At 37.5% G+C, this 18,624-nt stretch overlaps 1 protein-coding gene and 1 long non-coding RNA gene across 3 annotated transcripts in view; one reads left to right on the forward strand and one right to left on the reverse strand.

Moving 5' to 3' along the window:
* IMPG1 (interphotoreceptor matrix proteoglycan 1) overlaps window positions 1-9,238 on the reverse strand; it is a 57,513-nt gene extending 48,275 nt beyond the window's left edge. Inside the window, 1 exon segment of the mRNA XM_017742822.1 lies at window positions 8,429-9,238. Coding sequence (XP_017598311.1) covers window positions 8,429-8,495 — 67 coding nt within the window. The 5' untranslated portion in view covers window positions 8,496-9,238.
* Window positions 8,894-18,624, forward strand: part of LOC108448784 — an 80,544-nt gene continuing 70,813 nt past the window's right edge. For both annotated transcript variants that reach the window (XR_001864803.1, XR_001864802.1), the window contains exons 1-2: window positions 8,894-8,981; window positions 11,069-11,115. This is a non-coding gene — a long non-coding RNA (uncharacterized LOC108448784). The remainder of the gene's footprint in view (window positions 8,982-11,068; window positions 11,116-18,624) is intronic.

The following is an 18,624-nucleotide window of genomic DNA, read 5'->3' on the forward strand; positions in this document are numbered from 1 at the left end:
CTTTCCCTAGAGGCACTCTCCTCCATTCACGGCAGTAGTGAGGATCCCACATTTTAATGGTGCTTGCCAGTGACAGGGTGCCCATGACATGTCCTCTCTTTATTCCTTTTAAAATCTTTTTTTTCCATGGTGTATTTCCTCAGGTCACTGTCATGGGAAGAATCTAGCTGGATTTGAAGGGGCTTAGATGAGCAGGGACAGACTAAAATACGGCATGGCTTTCTGCATCTTGTGTGCAGCAATCTCTATCTTCCCATGCAGATGTGAAAGTGGAGGCCCTTTCCTTGTACTCTTGCTGATGTTCAGGGCTGCTTTGCCAGTGCTTTGTCAGACACTGCAACTTTGACTGTGTTTACATTGCATTTCCAAGTTTGTTTTCACAACTATAAAGGCTCACAGTTTCAAAAATTCAGTGTGGAATTCCATACTAGAAAAATTAGTACTAATATTTAATCTACTCAGGTCTAGTCTGAGAGCTCAATGCCCTTCAACCCAAGGTTGTGTGGCTTGCTTGAACTTATCTTCACGTCCGATATGTTATTGAGCTGTTTTCAATGTACACAGTGAAAGAACTTTGAAAGGAAAGGCTCAGCCACGATGGTTGTTACATCCTGGTGGGCGTTATCTGAGCTCTGACTGGGGTAGCTGAGACACAGCAGGGAACTCACTTGGGATCTCACTCCTTCACGTTTAGTGCACTTAGCCAGTGAACTGCTGAGTAAGAGGCCAGTATCCACTACTGTGGGGAAGTTTTGCTGAAAGATAAGCAGCTGACATTGATGCTTAGCTTCAGTAGAAGAGGACTTGTGGCCAGAGGAGAATGCTTCTGTTTCCAAAAGAGGAAAGAGGGCTAAGACATATTTATTAAAAGTGAGTAATTTTAATTTCTCAGAATGAATATGGACAATGATGAGCTTGGTAATTCCTGTTTGGTACGTTGGCTTTGTGAATGCCGGTCTTAAATGTGACTAAACAGTAACATTGCCTGTGGAATGAGGCCTGGATCTCTAATTGTGGCAATTGTGTATCTATGGGGGGCAAGTCCAGGCCTCCAGTTTGGAAGATCCTGTGTCCAGCTGCCTAAAGTTCATTCGTGAACTTCCTGTACGAGTGCACAAAGATGATGGCTAACACTCAGCACTATAGAACCCTTCCTGTACCTACTAATATCTTGTATTATGCAAGACTCAGCATCACATTTACATTTTAGGGAGGTGCCAGGCTCTGCTTGTGCAGTGGAGACTTTATACTGAAGACAAAATATGCGTGATCCCTGTATCTCTTGCTTGGATTCAGCACGACAAAACATCACCTTCACATATTTACAAGCTGCATTCAAGCTCTCTATGACACAGGAGAGGAGTTCCAGGCTTCTGCTTAAAAGGTAAGTTCTGTAATTTTCAACCTTTTAAAGACTATGTTAGTTTTTAAAATTAGATCTATAGCAAGGGATTTTCTTTCTCTTCTTGAGAATTCAGGAAAATGGTGGGTTTTCATAAATCCTGCTTCTTATCAGAAACACATGATGATGTTTAAATGTTTATGAAAGGTGAAGAATCTGGTTTCTGTTGACACAGTCCTCTAATAAGGTAAGACTCCCATGAATCTTTGTGATACATTCCTATTGTAATCCTTATGTTGAAAATACTAAATGTTTGGTTATAATGAAACAACCTACACCTCAGAACATGTATGGAGATAAATCTGAAGAAGAATGTGATAAATTCTGAAATATATAACAATGACATTAGTAAATGTGCAAATTTTAATAAAAGGTCCAGACCTTTTTGTTTTAATGGTTTTATGTTCAAAGCTAGGAGATGGCATTAGGTAATGGTTCTTTTTCAGAATGTTGATTTAGCCAAAGATCATGGGTGCCATCAACCAATGTGCTCTTGGATTTCAGTAAGTGTGAAGAATTTAATTTCTGCAAGTAGGTAACACTGGGAAGCTAAAATAGATATCAGAATCCCTCAGCTGTTCCCCTCCTCCTCTGCTCATACATATCTGTGTGGTTTTCTGTGCCAAGTGGAGAAATACAATTGATAACCAACTTCAGGAAGAATCTTGTTTGTTTACTGTGAATTTGGAGCAATTTTTATGGAATTTATATGTAGGCCTTATAACAGACAAACATAGTTTTTTCTCCCTCTCTAGAGGAGATAATTTAGTAACTTCTTTGAATTATACTAATTATACAATTCATGGGAAAATAATTGTAGTGAATTATCTACCTCTTATAGATGAGAACAGAAAGCATAACATGCAACTGGTAAGATTTTCCTGCTTTTGTGAATATAATTGTCATATACTAATGATGAAGCCACATTCACAATAAATGCTGTCTGTACACACCACAAATACTGAACATGCTGAAATCTTAAGAGTCAACATGATTTTGACACATTTTCTTGCAACCTGAAAAAAACATAGTAAGAAACTCATGTTTTCACAGATGTAATAGGTCCCGTTAAATGTAGAAATTTTTACATTCTCTTTCAGACAGAAAGGTGAAAATTGTTATTCATCAACTCTGCTTCTGGAATTCATGAAAACTTCTGCTGCTGGAATTCATAAAAAACATCAAAGGCCATCTATGGTTTTGTTGCTAATTTGTGGATCTTGTAACAGTCTGCTTAAAGTCCAGAACCTGGACTAGAAACAGCACTGAAGAATGACTGGTTTTAATGCTCATGTATGATGCAAGTACCTATTTGTATTTCTTTGGCCATCTTAGAAGCATTTGACCTGAAAGGTTGTTCTATTAATTGATATGGATATGATATCAAAAGATGTAAGAAAATGACTTAAATGTTTGAGTAGTTCTTGGAGGGATGCTGTGCTGGTTTGGCCAAATTTAGAAATATATCCTCTGAGAGAAGGCAGGTTACAAACCACCCCTCCCCCACCAGGTTTGGGAAAAATAAATTTTCCTTGAAGGAAAGTGAAAGAGATAAAAACTATTTATTTAACAAACACACGGGAAAAGGAAAGTAATGCTAAATACTAAAATCTCTCGCTGTGGAGAAAAAACCTGGGAAAGTGTCAGAGTCCTCCCTTTGGTCTCCTCAGAGCTGGGGCTTGGCCCAGGGCCAGGCCCTCTGTGCCCGGTGGAAAGTCCTCCTGATGTGCTCTGAGGTTGAAGCAGTCCAGTAGAAAAGGGAGAAAATCCGAAATTCCAGGGAAGGAAAAAAAAGTTCAACTCTCAGTCTCTCTTCGGAGAAAAGGAAACTGAAAAACTGGCCAAAAGCTGACTGGAAAGCAGCAAGCCGGGTGCTTCCTCCCTCCCCTGCCACAGCTGGAAAAAAAGTCTCTATCTCTGTGTGACCTTGAACAAGCTGCAAACTGCTTTGGGAAAGTTTTGCTCAGTTTTTCTTTCCCCCTCTCAGGCTCAATTTAAAGGCATAGAAAGGCGCAAGAACTAATTTCTGGGCATAGGGCAGCGATATGGGATACACATCATAAAGTCACCCCAAGACATATGCATCCAGTCTGAAGTGATAAAACACTCAGTTGAGCACCTCTGCTCTTAATTTTCTGATTAGTCATTCTCAAGAGGTACGGCCATTCCCTCAGAAAGTCAATGAGACAGCATAAGTTCAAGTTCCAGTGATGCTTTGCCATACCTGTCAACATTTCAACAGTTTTGATGGTATAAGTCAAAGAGTTGCAGTCCAGAATGGGTTTACTGAGGTAACTGTATTCACATATGATAGCAACTAGAATGTCTGGTATATCAAAAGGTGCCAGAAGCCCCAGTGTCATCTCTTTACTTCAGCTTGTGTAAGTGGAACTGGTTGATTTTCCTCACAGTTTAGGGTCACTCATTCTGCAGTACAATCTACAGTCTCTGGCTAATTGGCTGAAACACATTTTGACACAGCGTGACTTGCACTTAACCTTACTTAACTTAGTTATGTATCAAGCTGCATAGACCAAGTTTGGTTTGGAGGACACCTAATCCAATTCTTGATCTAAGCATGACAACTTATTCATTTAGTTTTGAGGGAGAAGAGGAAAGGGAAAATAACTTGAATAGAAATGTCTTCATTTTGTGCCATCATCATGAAATCACAAAATTAAAGATGAGTGATCACTGTTTCCTGCCTGAAACTGCTGGGGTTTCTATGATCTGTGCTGAGTCATATGTATGAAAGGTATACCTGCAACACAGCCATTAAAACTGGTATTTCAGGTAACAGGGTTACCAAGATCGTCAACGTGAAATTGGGTAAAGTCTGAGGGAGGTATTGGAACATTTGAGTGGCCAGTCAGAAGGTAATTTTGGCTCTGCACTGAAGCAGAAATTTAAAAGCCAGAACCTCATCAATGAAAAGACAAGCATGATGACCTAAGCACAATTAGTTATGTAGCTGTGAGTCTGGGCCCTTCTGATTTGCCAATGTCTGTGTAACCAGGCAGATGCTCTGAGAATTGGCCCAGAAAACTCTGCTGCTGTCCTGGTGTATGACTGCAATGCTTCTTACAAGCCAGGACTTCAGTTTCTGTGTCACACCGCAGGTCCTCATGCCTTTGTGAAATGAGGACGATAGTGTTCTCTGTCAGAGCAGGTATTTGGGAAAGGTAAAACTGGTGGTGTGCTTGCATACAATGATAAGGCAGGCTACAATTACGTAAGGGTATATGAACACCCCTACACTGTGGCAGGTGTCAGGGTACTCCCAGATGATTGTTAATCTTGTTTTCTGGACAGGTTACTGTTCTGAAGTCTCTGTTCAGTAAATAGCAACTGACAGTGACTAAATGCCAGCAGATATGTATATGAAAGCAGATAGATATTTCTTTCTTTTTGAGAAGTGTGTTATTCAATATCACACATTCCAAAGGGGAAGAAATTGAAACACAGTTGGGCTTACAAAGTACAAACCTCATGGAATGTACAGGATAGTGCACCTAATTCCTGATTAACATGGAAGAATTATGTGACAGAGGATGATCAGAAGACTAATTTTAGTCCCAAAGGGATTAGACTGAGGTAAAAAAGGAAGGAAAACATATTTAAAATATTTTAAAGCATCAAAATGCAGTAGAATGCATACAGAATTTTCCTTTGGGGAAGAAAAACTGTCTTCTGGAAAGAAAACACCATATTTACAATATCTAATGGGTGTTGGCCATGCCAGTGCACTGCTCAAACCGCAAATTTTCCAAAATTAGCTGAGAAATGAACATGAACAATCTGGATTTCTAGTAGGTTAAGACTCCAAGTTATTTTACTGTAGCCTGTAAATTAATGTCCTGCAGAAGGAGAAAACTGTTGATTATTAATAATGATCACCTTGTCCACAGGTGTTTTCTGAGGAAAATCCCACATATCTTGCTGTTCATTCACATGCAGTTCACTAATCCCTCTGGCACGGGTGGGACTATTTCTGGAATGAATCTTTAAGATTCAGTGACAATGGTCTAGTATTTATATTAAAGTTTGGCTTTTAGCCGGAAAATAGAAAAGATCAAACCCCATATGTAGTACATTTGTTTGAGAAGGGAGAGAAAAAAGGAAAAGGCTTACTTTTCATAGTTTTATAAGCCCAAACAGGAAAGCCAACTTTAACATTATAATTCTTATTTTATGGATGACAGTAGAAGATAATATCACTGCAAAAAGCAGATATCTCTTGTTTTCTTTCTCTGTTTGGAACTTCATATTCTTTGATTTTTCTTTTCCTTTGGCACAAATTTGCTTAAATTTTTTTTTTTTTTTTTTTGAGGGCAATTATAGTAATGAAGATCTGAAACATTTATTGCTGAATTAGAACAGCCTAGCGGGAAGGGGAAAGTCAAAATGAATTAAAATGATTTCACAGAGCACACAAAAAGCCTTTGTATCCTGAGGAATGGCTGAGTAAATAGCGGATATTTGCTTGCTGAATAAAAAATGCCACAAAACAGCCTTGAACGCACTCTGGCTCCCCTATGTTCCCAGTATCAAGTGCTAGGATGTACCCAGCATCCAGGCATAGTTTTGAGAGTTCAAAGCTCCTCTGCATTTTGGTATTTAGTCTGTCTGTTCAGCAGTTTACTATTCAGACTTTGTGCATGGATTCTTTGCTGCCACAAAGTTTTGATCCCTCGAACTTTCCCTTTCCATTGCTAGAGACAGTTTTTGTCAGGAAAGTGGCAAAATTATGGCCAAAGGTAAACACTGCAACTCTAAAGTGTTTATTTTGCTCCCTACAGTTTCCTGTTTGTTTACTGTGGAACTGGAGGTGCTCCTGGAGAGCCTCCAAATGGCTGGGAGAAGGACTCTTTTGGTCCTTAAATAGGGACAAGGAGGAAGGACCAAAAAAAACTTTACTAAGCAAGCTCCATATTTCTTAACCTACTTTTTGTTAAATATAAATGTGAGAAAATAAAGAATTTGAATTTTAGTTTTTCTTTTTCATTAGGAAAAAAATCAACTGACTAACCCTGTCAATATTTTGCAATTATCTCTATTTTTTTGTTAAAGATGGGGCTATTTTATATCTTAGTCTCTTATTGCCTGGTCTGTCACAGTTTACATGTACTGCAAATTTGAATGACCATAGGGGTCTCAAAACACCTGTGCTAGGAGCACTAAGGAGTGATTCATGTGAGTATTCAGACTACTGGGAGAGCCCATATACTTTTGAAAAATATTTTCTGACCCTAATGCTAAGTCATAGAAGCATCTCTGCTCTGAAAAAGAAGTTTCTTAACACAAGCATTAAGTGTTTTGAGATCTGTGTGCATATATTTGAAATAACATAGTTTAAAAATATTATGTATGGCATGACTAAATGTCAATAAAAAGTTAGTATTATACACTTATGCATACAACATGTACTTTATAGAACTGGTGGCAAGGAATATTTCTAGTTATTCAGTATTCCTCTCTGTCAAGATAGCCCCCCATCATTTTGCTGGTCTGTTATGGAAAATGTATTGTCACATGCAATCACAGTTTGCAATAGGTGAAACTATGTGACACCACTTTCACCACTATTGCTTTCTAAGTTGGAATTATAAATAGGGGCTGCAATGTCACCATCAAGCATGCGTGAATTGCCTGGAATTCATTCTGTCTCTTTCCATCACAGAATATGCAACTTAAATGCAAGAGCAATGCATCTTGATAAAACTTGTTTTCTTGTCAGACATGAAGTATCATCATTCTCTCTCTTTTTTTTTTTTTTAGTTTCGTTTAATCACTAATGATATTTCCGAAATATCATTAGTGATTAAATGAAACTACTTGCATAGAATAAAAAGTAAAGTTAAAGAGCCGCGAAACATAATTCTAGTGTTAACTAATGCAGTACACTTTCCCAAGGATTTTTTCAGTACTTTAATTGTCCACTAGAGAAGACTTACATAATTTAACTGAAATACAAGAACTGTGTCCTGTATTTCTGTATTTCTTTAAGAAAAGCAGGAATTTCTTAAAAAAAACCCGAAAGTATAAATAAAACTTTCCAAACAGTATTGACAGCAGACTATATTTCATACTGTCTCCCTAAAAATATTTAGATAACATTGGGGAGACTTCTCTTTTATAATTTTGCATTCTTTGCATTTAATTAACAGGTCTGACATAAAAATAGAAGGTTGTTGACTTCGGCACACATAGCAGTTGTAATGTTAGCTTTTAATTCAATTATACAAATATCAAAGCATAGATGGAAAAGTTAATGAGAAACCTCCTCCAAAATTAAATACATTCCCCAAAGCTCTAAATATATTGAATATGGGAATAACCAGGGAAAATCACATCACCATATTTTCTTTTTTGTTGTTGAAGTAGCTTTAAAATTGTTGTGAACTTTTAAATGTTTTTAAATAGTGCAATAGTTAGCTGATGTACTAAGTACAGAGCAGTTGCCTGTATTTCTATTTTCTTGCAAATAATTTTATAGTTATTATTACAGTAATCCTTACCAGTATTGCCATTTCTTGTCTATTTGACGGTACAATGTATTCCTCCAGAATCTCTCTATCTAGAAGTTTTTGAAGTTGTTTTTAATAACGAGAATAACTGTCTTCACTAGTAAATGTGGAGATACACTTTGCTACTTTCTCTTCATTTCAGGGATAAAAGACCAACCATGTCAAAACTTAGATGATCTTTCAGCCTTTTTTCACTTTCCATGTATTCATTTTAGAAATAATATTTTTTCATAACAGAACATATACAGGTAAAATGGAGCTAAATAGCATCTCTTACAGATACTGTAAAACCTGCAAAACACACATGAGAAATAAAATCAATACTTTCTTTTTCAGCTTTATAGCAGTATCAGTAACCGTAGTGTGTCTAGTTGAATTGTCAAAACACCACATTCTAAACAAAAAATTCTGTAACGTGAAAGCCCTTGATCTTGCAAATATTTTGTTTCTCAACATATGCAATATAAAATTCATCTAAATCTTTAATATAGGAACTTACCTCTGCTTCCCTGAACTTGGAGAGCAAGGCAAATGATCAAAAATATTAATCCAGTTTTCAAATGCATGCTGTCTATTGATCATTCAGTTTTCAAGACCAGTCATGCAGGAAATGAGAATATTTTGGTCAAGTAGAAGAATTCTGTTTTCTTAGAGAACAAAAATCCCCAAAGGTCTTTTTTGTTATTAATTTTCAGGTGTCTCCAGCCTTGGACTGCATTGAATTGCAACTAGGCAGAGTGCAACAGGTGCCAGAAGGCAAGAGCTGGGTGAACCCCTCCAACGTCCACACTTCTAGCCTGGGGAACTGGAGTGGTAAGACAAGAGTGACGAAGTTTTAAAAAAGAGCAGTGTCTGTTTCTGGAATAATCTGTTTATCTGCTGCTCAGACATAATCCCTCTTACGGTCCAGCTGGAAGAGCTTTCTTCATCTTATTAACCTTCTGGAGCAGCATCTGTCAACCCCAGAAGACTTCAACAATACCATGATAAACAACAGAAGTTTCTTCTAGTTCCCATTGCCTTCGAACATTGATCCTTTGGGTATTCTGGAGGTATGGCATGTGAGAGCTAATTGTGCTGTTTCCAAACCAGGGATAGTAAACCTCAGGGAACTTCCTTAAGATAACTTTTTCCTGAAAGAATGTACAATGCTCAACTCTTCCACTGCCTATGTCGTGCAATCCTCTCTCCCTTCTTGTACCACAAGGTTGCTGTTGCAATATTCCTGTCAAAGCAGTGATGGTGATGTTCTCTGACAGTGGTGAAGTGATGACTCAGCAGTGAATTGCAGCAGTGTTCCGGGCTGGCACAATCTGATGCCAAACTGTGACTGGGGCAGGGAAAGTGCTGTATGGTGGGAGGAAAAGAGAAAGTGATGAGAAATGCTGTTTCAAGCACACAGCTCTAACTAGGCCAAGAATTGGCAGTGAGTGAATACACTGTTCAAACAGCTCTGCTCCAGTTTCCCAGATAACTATTCCAGTTACATATTGGCAAGGGTAAATGTTCCATACTTACCCTTTTATTTTCCAATACCTTTTTTACTGTTGCATTACACCTGAAAATGCTAGCAGGTAGGAATTTCTACTGGGCTCTCCGCCTTAAAAATTTTTGTCCAAGTGCTTTAACATAAGAAGTATCTAGACTGGCAGCAAGAATCTGTAAGCACGTTACTTTAAGAACAACCTTCATTTGAACCCAATCAGTATTCTATTTTTACTTGGGATTTAAACAATGGTAACCTCCCTCCCTTTCCAAGATTGCCTGATTTTAGCTACTCAGACCAGCTACTGTGGAGACTAGGCTGTGACCAGACAAGATCTGCTTTTTTTTTTTTGTGTATTACCTTTCATGCACATTGTTTTATTGTTCCAAAAAAACAAATTAAGAATACCTTGCCAGCAGCACAATGCAAAGCAACAGTAGAGATGATTAGGACTTCTACTGAAGAAAACTTTATTATATAAGGATCATTCTTTAGCAGTACCAATATTTGTCTTTACATGTTTTACATATAATAATCATATTGTATATAGTGTAATCATACCTGTGTGAACCAGGTAAGCTTTAGCAAACACTTTTATTTGAAAGATGAAGCTCGCCCCATATGTTACCTTATTTTTAGTTACTTCAACTTTTAATCTGCAACAGTTGGAAGCAAAGAGAATTTTTCTCAGGGTGGTGCAACCTGCCATTTGTGGTGTCATCTGAGAGTGTGGAATTGGTGACAGTCAGATTATTTCCTCAGAGCACTCTGGATACCAAACTCCACATGGAATTTGATAGGAATGTGATCCTTTAATTTCATCAGGAACCTAATTTGTCAGACTACATTTTGAAAATGTGCAATAAAGAGATTTACTTAATTACTCTAGAAACTGTTTAGTGTAGCCTGGGCTAGGAATCAGAAATACTATATCAAAGCTTTCATATAAAGATGTATTTTTGAGCCATTTACATGCTGGAGAATGCAGACATTTAATAACACATTCTTATCTTTCAGAGATAGAAGAACAAGAACAATCCTAAAATATGACATTGTTTTTAGTGTCAAGATATGACTTAAGGAAAAGATTGAACTCTATAGGTAAACTGTGATTAAAAATTTGTAGGGCAGGAGTTTGCATACTTGGAGATTATGCTTAAATCATTAATATTTCAAGCTGTTTTCTGCTAAGGCAGTGTCTTCTATGTAGTTCCATTTAATTAAGAAATTTTGTAACTAACCTTGATAACTGCCACAGGGAAGCAAACAAGAATGATAAACACTCATTAAAACTAAAGCAATATTATCTAGGGACCACTCCATCTCTAAGTACTTCAGAGTTTAATTATAGGTCACTGTTAATTAATCTAGAACTGTTTCTTCTAGTTGGTTTGCTGTCAACAATAATTATATATTGTTAAAAAGGTGATTAAAAAAATTCTACTGAAATTCAATAGTGCCTTACAAATATACTACCAAGACATTGGAAGGGCAAAACTGGATGCTAAAATATCCATTCACCCAGGATAAGTACTTACAAATGGGTTAAATTAGACTCGTTACTGGTCATCTGAGTGCATTGCTGCATGTACCTAGAATAATCACACTGATATGCTGTGTAAATACACCTAAAGCTGTTTCCTTTGTTTGCAGAAAAATGGCAATTGAGGCCTTCAAGGACTCCATTTAGAAGACCTTTGGTAAGTCTGGGGCTCTAGACACTGTCACATAAAGATGGCCTGGAGGTTGTTATGCACGGTCCTGAATTTTAGGTACCCTACCTGGGTATGTAATACAGGGTGCCAGCTAACTCATATTACTGAAAATTGAAGTTGTATTTTATACCATCAGCCAGAGTCTAGACCATCTCCGTTCAACTTCAGGTTGTAGTTTCCCTGAGTAATTTCTCTATTGGTCTAGCTAACTCTTTTCCTTAAAATTTCCACACTGCATTTACCTGAGAGGTGTTTCTCACCCTGGGGAAGGGGAGATACAAAATTTTGAAGTACTTTTTAAATAGCCTCAAGACTTTCTCCGGTATTCATTATTTCCATAAGAACCAAATAGATACTTAGCAACCAACATACACTGGGCACAGCTTCGGGCTTCTGATTAAAAGTGAGGAAACCTGGGTTCTTCAGGTCCTTTCTCTGCTGTTGAATTTGGCCAAAACAAGCTGCATCTCAGCCTCCTGATCTGTAAATGGGAGGGAGGGATGACCCTGGGGGAGATAGAAAAGATTCTATAGGAGCAAACAAGATGATACACGCTAAGAAAGAATGGCTTTTCTCCCCCTTTCTCATGCACTAAAATGTAGATAAAATATTTCACAGATGACTATTTTGAGTTTTAAAAATGTATTTTTAGATATTCTGGTTTCATATTTTAGATATGAAAGTTAGGCATAAGCAGTAGCCCTGCACTGGATTAAAGACTTTGCCACAAATGTCTTTTTGCTCTCTGAGTTTTTCCAGTTCAGCAGTAATTTGTACTTTGCCCTCTACCGCTGCCCAGCCACCATATTTGGTTTTTTTTTTTACTGACCTAATACAAGATTTACATTTATCCTATAAATTAAAAAAAAATTTAAAAATTAAGAAAAAAAATAAAAGAAAGAGAAACCTGTATCTCTCAGGTCAGATATATATATATATATATAGATAGATAGATATATAGATATATATAGATATATATTACTCTTTTGGCTTTTTAAATTATATTTCATTAACAATCCCTAATAGCAGGGAGCAAATATGATCATATCAGGAAAGGTCAGTTTGAAACTATGCAAAATAGTTTCTTCCTGAAAGAACAGATCAGTGTCCAGACATCATGCTTGAAATCGTTCTCTTGTTTTTCAAACCAATTGTTCTTTAAACTTATTCCTTCCAAAAACTGAACTCACTTGATATATCCTGGAAAAGTGCCATACAACTTTGCTGATGGCCACAGACTGTGATAGCATTGGGCTAAAGCACATTTTTATTGGGCTTTCATTAAACTATTAGTAATGCAGCAAATGCTGTGAAAATGAAGGTAGTTTTCAGCCTGACCAAATTCCAGAATTGGAATAATAATTTGGGTGAGAATAAGGCTGTAAATACGAATTAAAAGAAATGGCCAATAACAGACTCAAGAGTTCCAAAGAACCTCAGCGATTAAGGTTCTGAGTTGATGGCTGTGCTACTGAGTGTTTAAATCAGCCTCTATATCAAAGCTAAGTTTTCAGGAAGGTTTTGGTCCAAACCTGGAGAATTGTACTTCAGCAAGGTAACCAAATCTGTTGATGGTGCAGCATAATTTCTCAAAGTCTCTAAGACTTACACTAATAGTGAAAAGATGCAGATCTGTGTCCTGCTGCTCAATGAGGATAACAACAATGCAGATAAAGTATATTAATGGGAAAAAAAATAATGCTATTGATGAACAGATAATTATTAGCTCTAAATTAATAGCCATTTGGCAAGGAGAGTTTGAAAGTATAATTTTCAATCTTTAACCATGATCAAAAAGAGAAATATAATATTAATGGTTTATTAGAAAGGGATAAAAAGGAAAGGAAAATGTTTAAAAAATTAAATCATATCTCATATTCTTGTCCTGCAATAACAATATTGCCTAGTAAGATTAGATAGAAATTCAAATGAGATGGTGGTGAAGGTTATCAGGAGAATGGATGGGTTTCTCTATAAGAAAATATTACCAAGCCTTGAAGTCTTTGGCCTGAAAGACAAATGTCATAAGGGTTGAGAGAATTTGATGAAATTACTCAGTTTTTCTTGTAAGGTGGAAGAAAGAAGAGGAAAATACCCAATTTCATTTTCAGGCATCTATTGACTTCCTTCTTCCTGAGCTTTTACATTTTTGGTCTTGGCAGCTTGCTGAGACAAACAATTTTCCAATTTAATTATGATATTATAAAAATTTCCTTCCTTTAATAATAAGAAGGAATTCAAGACAATTTTGAATAGTAAAACCATCAGGGAATGGGATACACAAGCTCTTCTAGTTGCAGCAAAAGCAGATTCCACAAAATCAGTCAAATGCAACGAAGGCAAGCTAGGAACTGGGTCACTTCAGCTTTCCTGGTTTTTATGTTATTTTCTTATTCATTTATTTGCCATTAACACAGATAAGATAGTAGATTAACTGAGTCTTTGATCTCATCCATGACTACCTCTAGGCGCTGAACTGTAGTCCCTAACTCAGACTAACTTTCCATTAAAGTCAAGCTTACTGCTCAGGCTGAAAGCAAATTTGTCTATTTTCTGTGACACGTCTCTCCTCCAAAACAAGGACCCCAATGTTCTGCTGTACTGCAGCTGCAGAGACCATGGTGGAATTCTAGCCTGAACACAAAATTGAAGCAGGTGATGCATGAATGCAGTTCTTCATGTTATTTCATTAACATAACCCTAGATTACTTCTGCAATCAAAAAATATCTCCAGGTTTCTCTGGGGCCTTTAGAATCGTTGCTGTTATGCTGTTGCTAACACAGTTGTGAAGTCCTAGAACCCCTTATCCTTTAGAACAGGAAAAAGTATCATGTGCATATGATGAGTTACCAGTCAATATGTCTCTGATCACTTCTTGACCCCATCACCTCTACTTTCTTCTGAAACTTTTTTTAGATTGTACACTCTTAAAAAGATCCATGTACTTAGATGCTGTTTAGTGTGACAAGGGAGATAAGGGTATGGAAAAAACATGGTAGTAACTGAGTAATTCAGCATAATTATGAGGAAAATACCTCAGCCTCAGACTACTGCTTTAGGATGATCACTGATAAACAAATGATCCTCATGTTGACAGTTGATGAATTTTCTTTGGTATTTTCTAATATCTAAATGGGACTGAAATGATTTCTTTTTCCTATTAGGCTGCAAAACAGCAAGCTGACCACAGGCTTCCAGTCAATGGAGATAAAGACTGCAGTACATCTGCTCAAAGAGATTATCGGTCACTTGCTTGCATACCAATACACAACCTTCTGTTACTCCTGGAGCTGCCTTAAGCTTCTGTCATGGGGAGCCATAATGAGCTTGACACATTGCTTTTCTCTTGATGCTGGGAAAGGATCTTTCTAGATTTAGCTGATAGAGGAACTGACGGTTTTACTGTTCACAAAACTGTCCTCAGCAGGGTAGCAAATTAAGTTGAACATTGTAGTTATCAGCTTTAAAAAACGGAAGCTATCAAATATGTCTCTTTACATGAAGAAAGCCTGCAGAGATGGGGTCTTTTGCCATATATTTTCTCTAAACAGAAGCAGAAATCTGGTAGCTCAGATTTCTGTTTCTTTTAATGGTAATGGGAGAGAGATGTTTAGCAGTAAAAGAGAAGGCAAGAAGGGAGATGTCTAAAGAACTACATGTGCTTCTATCTTTAGACTAGCTTAGTTTTTCCCTCTTTGAATGTAAGATAATAGTTACTCTTTCTTGCTTAGCCTAGCAATGTTCACTTTTTTTCTTTCACTGTTTGTAGCTATTCCTTGTCATCCACAGTGTCTGCATTTGTTCATCAGGGTTTTACTTTCTACATTTACCATGTGAGAGTGGAGTATGAAACGACTGTATTTCCTGAGCACAGGACTGAGCTGGTAGGCAGGAGTTTCTGGAAAGGTCTTGCAAAAAACCCTAATGTGTGTACCTGGGTTGTGTGCCACTGAAGGTGTGATTAAATGGAGAGAAATTAAAAACCTACCCAGGAAGATAAAAATATATGGAAATCTTTGGAAATTTATCTTTATTGTGGAAACAGGATATATTTTTTACCTAACAGTTTCTTACTCTTCTTTTTCAGGAGGGGGTGTGTGTTGCTATTGTTTTCTGAAAGGGACAGGTGACAGTCAGCACGACTCTGTGGACCTGACCTGAAACTTCCTGATTTATATGTGTGTTGATAACTGTCACTAACAAAGTTAGTGGCTGCCGTGATTCATAGTCCAGCAAAAGTAAATATAAATATTTAATTTCAACATTTTTTAAACAAAATATAGGAAAACTGGAAATAATGTGGAGATTGCCTGTAATTAGGCCTAGCAAGACTTGGAGAATTTTTAAGTAATTTAAGCACTACTATTATCTATATTATTGGTGGTTTTGCTTCAGTTGCTTTCAGTAATCTGCTGTGTTTGAGCTCAGAGTAATGCTGTGAAAGTGTCTTCTGACAAAGACACTTTGGGAAGCAGGTTGTCTGTCAACTGTACAAGTATTGACCTCTCATCTTACAAGATGTTTTACACTTTTGATGGAATATGTCTTACAGTATCATGCTTATCATTCCTTACATAATAGATTCTGTGTATGTGCAGAAGCTGGTTTTCCCAGTATTGATGCTGCTGGCTCCCTCCATGGAATCTCACAAAATCAACTTGAATGTTGTTACCACCAATAAACTCCCTTAGGGTTTATGCATGATAACATTACCAGTGTGACACTGCCATTACTCATTTCATGCTTTGTTCCTTGTATCCCTCGTTACCTTGTCTTCCACTGTTAAATGAAGTATTATTATTATTATTGTTATTATTTTCCATTACTTCTGAAGTGCTCTGAGCCAAGTGGGCTTTATCTGCATCTCGTAGCTGCGTTTTGGAATGTAGCTGATGCAAAATAAGAGTATAGAAATGTTTTCTCTAATTCTTTAAAACCATGCTATAGTTCTTGGTTTTATTGCTCAGTTGCTCTTTCTCATTTTGATATTTTGGTATTGAAAATCTATCAGGGAAAGATCAATTAGATGAGTTCTTAGTTGGTATCCCTTCCAAACAGAAAAATATTGAATACTTTTTGGCTATTTTATGTGAGGATGGGTGTATTTTTACTGTTTCCAAAAGTAGTTATTGTAAAATTGTTCTCATACTTGAAAATTGCCTCTTCACTTTCATTAAGCAGCTTGAGAAGTTGTCATGTATAATTTAGTAAGGTTGTGACCTTGTTTTTCTCTGAAGATGTGGTTACCTCTCAATTCCAGTTTGTTTTTTTTTTTCCTTCTTGCAGATTTGTATTTCTGGAAGTGTTTGCAGTTTCAGTGTACTATTCTACAAGGCCAAATGTATTATACATGTATTACTCTGCATGCTGAATAGAGCTGGGATTGTTTAGCTTTCAGAAGAGATGACTCAGGGGGGAATCTTAACATTTAAAAATACCTGATGAGAGGGAGTAAAGAGGCAGAACCAGGCTCCTCAGTAAAAGGATATAAGGCAATGGGTACAAACTGAACTATAAAAAATTCTATTTGAACTGACTTTTTAAATATAAGAATGATTGAACACTGGGACAGTGGTCTCTAGAGATGGTTGTGAAGTCTACATTCTTGGAAACATGTGAAACCCAACTGAGCCACCTGTTCTAGCTGACCCTGGTCTTCCTTGGGGCTGGACAATGTGCTCAGCACAGGCCCCTTGCCCACTCAGCCATTCTATGACACTCTCATAGTGAGCAGTGCTTCAGACTACTGCAGGGCCTCTATAAGTCACAGTCAGCTCCAAACAGTATTTTCACAGGGATTCTTTGATGTGGCAAATATATTTGCACACAAAGATTTCAGAGTATAATACACACAGAGCAGGAAGAATTATTCCATGTACTATTTCATGTACAATTAGTAGTCTAGAAAGCTGAATTACACTTCAAAGAAGGAGAAGTTCAGTCTGAATGGGAATAAAACAATTATAGAATGTGTTCATTTCTGGAACAAAATTGTGATGAGGAAAAAGTTTGTGTATTGCTAGAAATGCTGTTAATAACCTGTTCAGATTTTTATTTTTTTATCATCATTCTTTCTGTGATTCCTAGAAAAGACTTCAAAATTTAAAAAAACATGGTACAAATGCTCAATTACCCTTCCCCAGAAATGAATGCACAGCATTGATCAAAGTAATAGGATTGGAGTTCAAAAATATTTTCACAATATAGGATCAGCTGTGGTTAAGTTACTTCCAGTTTAAGACCTGCATCCTGAGATGCACTGATGAGGCATATGGTTGGCAGGAAGGGAGGAGCTGAGAAGAAAATCTGTTGTACACAAATCCCATTTTCTTTCCCTTTCAGCTCAGAATAAACCCTAAATTCTCAGTCTTTGATATTTTGTATTCATTTTTAAAAATCACATTTTCCAACCAATTATTTGTCCAACTACCATTTTTTTATTCTTTCCCCTGGTCACCATCTGGCCTCTCATCTGGTCCCTTTTCCCCATATTACCAACTGCTTTCTCTGCTTTCTGACCTTCCTATTTCATTCCATCTCCTAATTTCATTCTGCTTCTTTCTGCTGTTTTCTCATCTCCTCTATGTCCCAGCCTGAAGTTGCTTTCCAGCCCACTATGGTATATTATTTTGAAAGCTGAGAGTGGAGTAAAGGATTGTTGTGTTTATTAGCTACCCCTGGTAGAGAACTGCAACGTAAGAAGTGAGAAGCTACTTATGTTATACAATACCACCATCCGCTGGCAGTTCCTCCTTCTTTCCCTCTGCATTTCACTGATGGCTACAGCAATATACAAGTAGCTCCTGTCTTCAAAATTTACCAGAGACTTACAATTTAGAAGGCCAAATAGCTCATATTTTATTAGGAAAAAATAAGCAACTGTAGTGTACCTTTATTCTACCTCCCAACAGACTGTTTTAACATGAGGGTTTATTTAACTCCTTTTCAGACATCTTTTTAATTTCAGCATCTCAATCTTCATTGCTACCTTCAGGTTCCCACAGTGGCCCCACTTCATGCTGCAATGCAGTGAGGGCCCTCCCTGGAGGATGCAGGCTTCAGAAACCAGGCTCTGTTGTCAGCCGAGCTTGATGCTCTGCTCGATGCTGATGGAAGAGGATGTTATATGGGTTCCTCCCACCTTACCCCTGAGGTAACTGAGCAGTGAACTGGGACTCCTCAGCATTCTGGTCTGAGACAGCAGAGAACAGGCCCCCTCCAGGATCCAGCAGCTTTTTGCATCACACTGATGATCAGCCAGACAAATGGTTTTGGAGGAGCCAGCTAAAGGCTGATTCTGGCACAGAAGAACTTTAAACCAGCAACTTTTCTGTGTAGCCTCACACCTGTGTGAGACACACTGGCTGGCTGCATGTCCTTATTACCAATTCAGGGCTGCCTCTGTGCTATGCACTTCTTAGAGGCAAGACAAGGTAGTGCCTCTGCCCCTAGACAGTTCACACCATAGATATCTGACTGCTTTTTACAGTTCC

The sequence above is a fragment of the Corvus brachyrhynchos genome, unplaced genomic scaffold, assembly GCF_000691975.1.
Source record: "Corvus brachyrhynchos isolate BGI_N302 unplaced genomic scaffold, ASM69197v1 scaffold87, whole genome shotgun sequence".
NCBI classification, from domain to species: Eukaryota; Metazoa; Chordata; class Aves; order Passeriformes; family Corvidae; genus Corvus; species Corvus brachyrhynchos.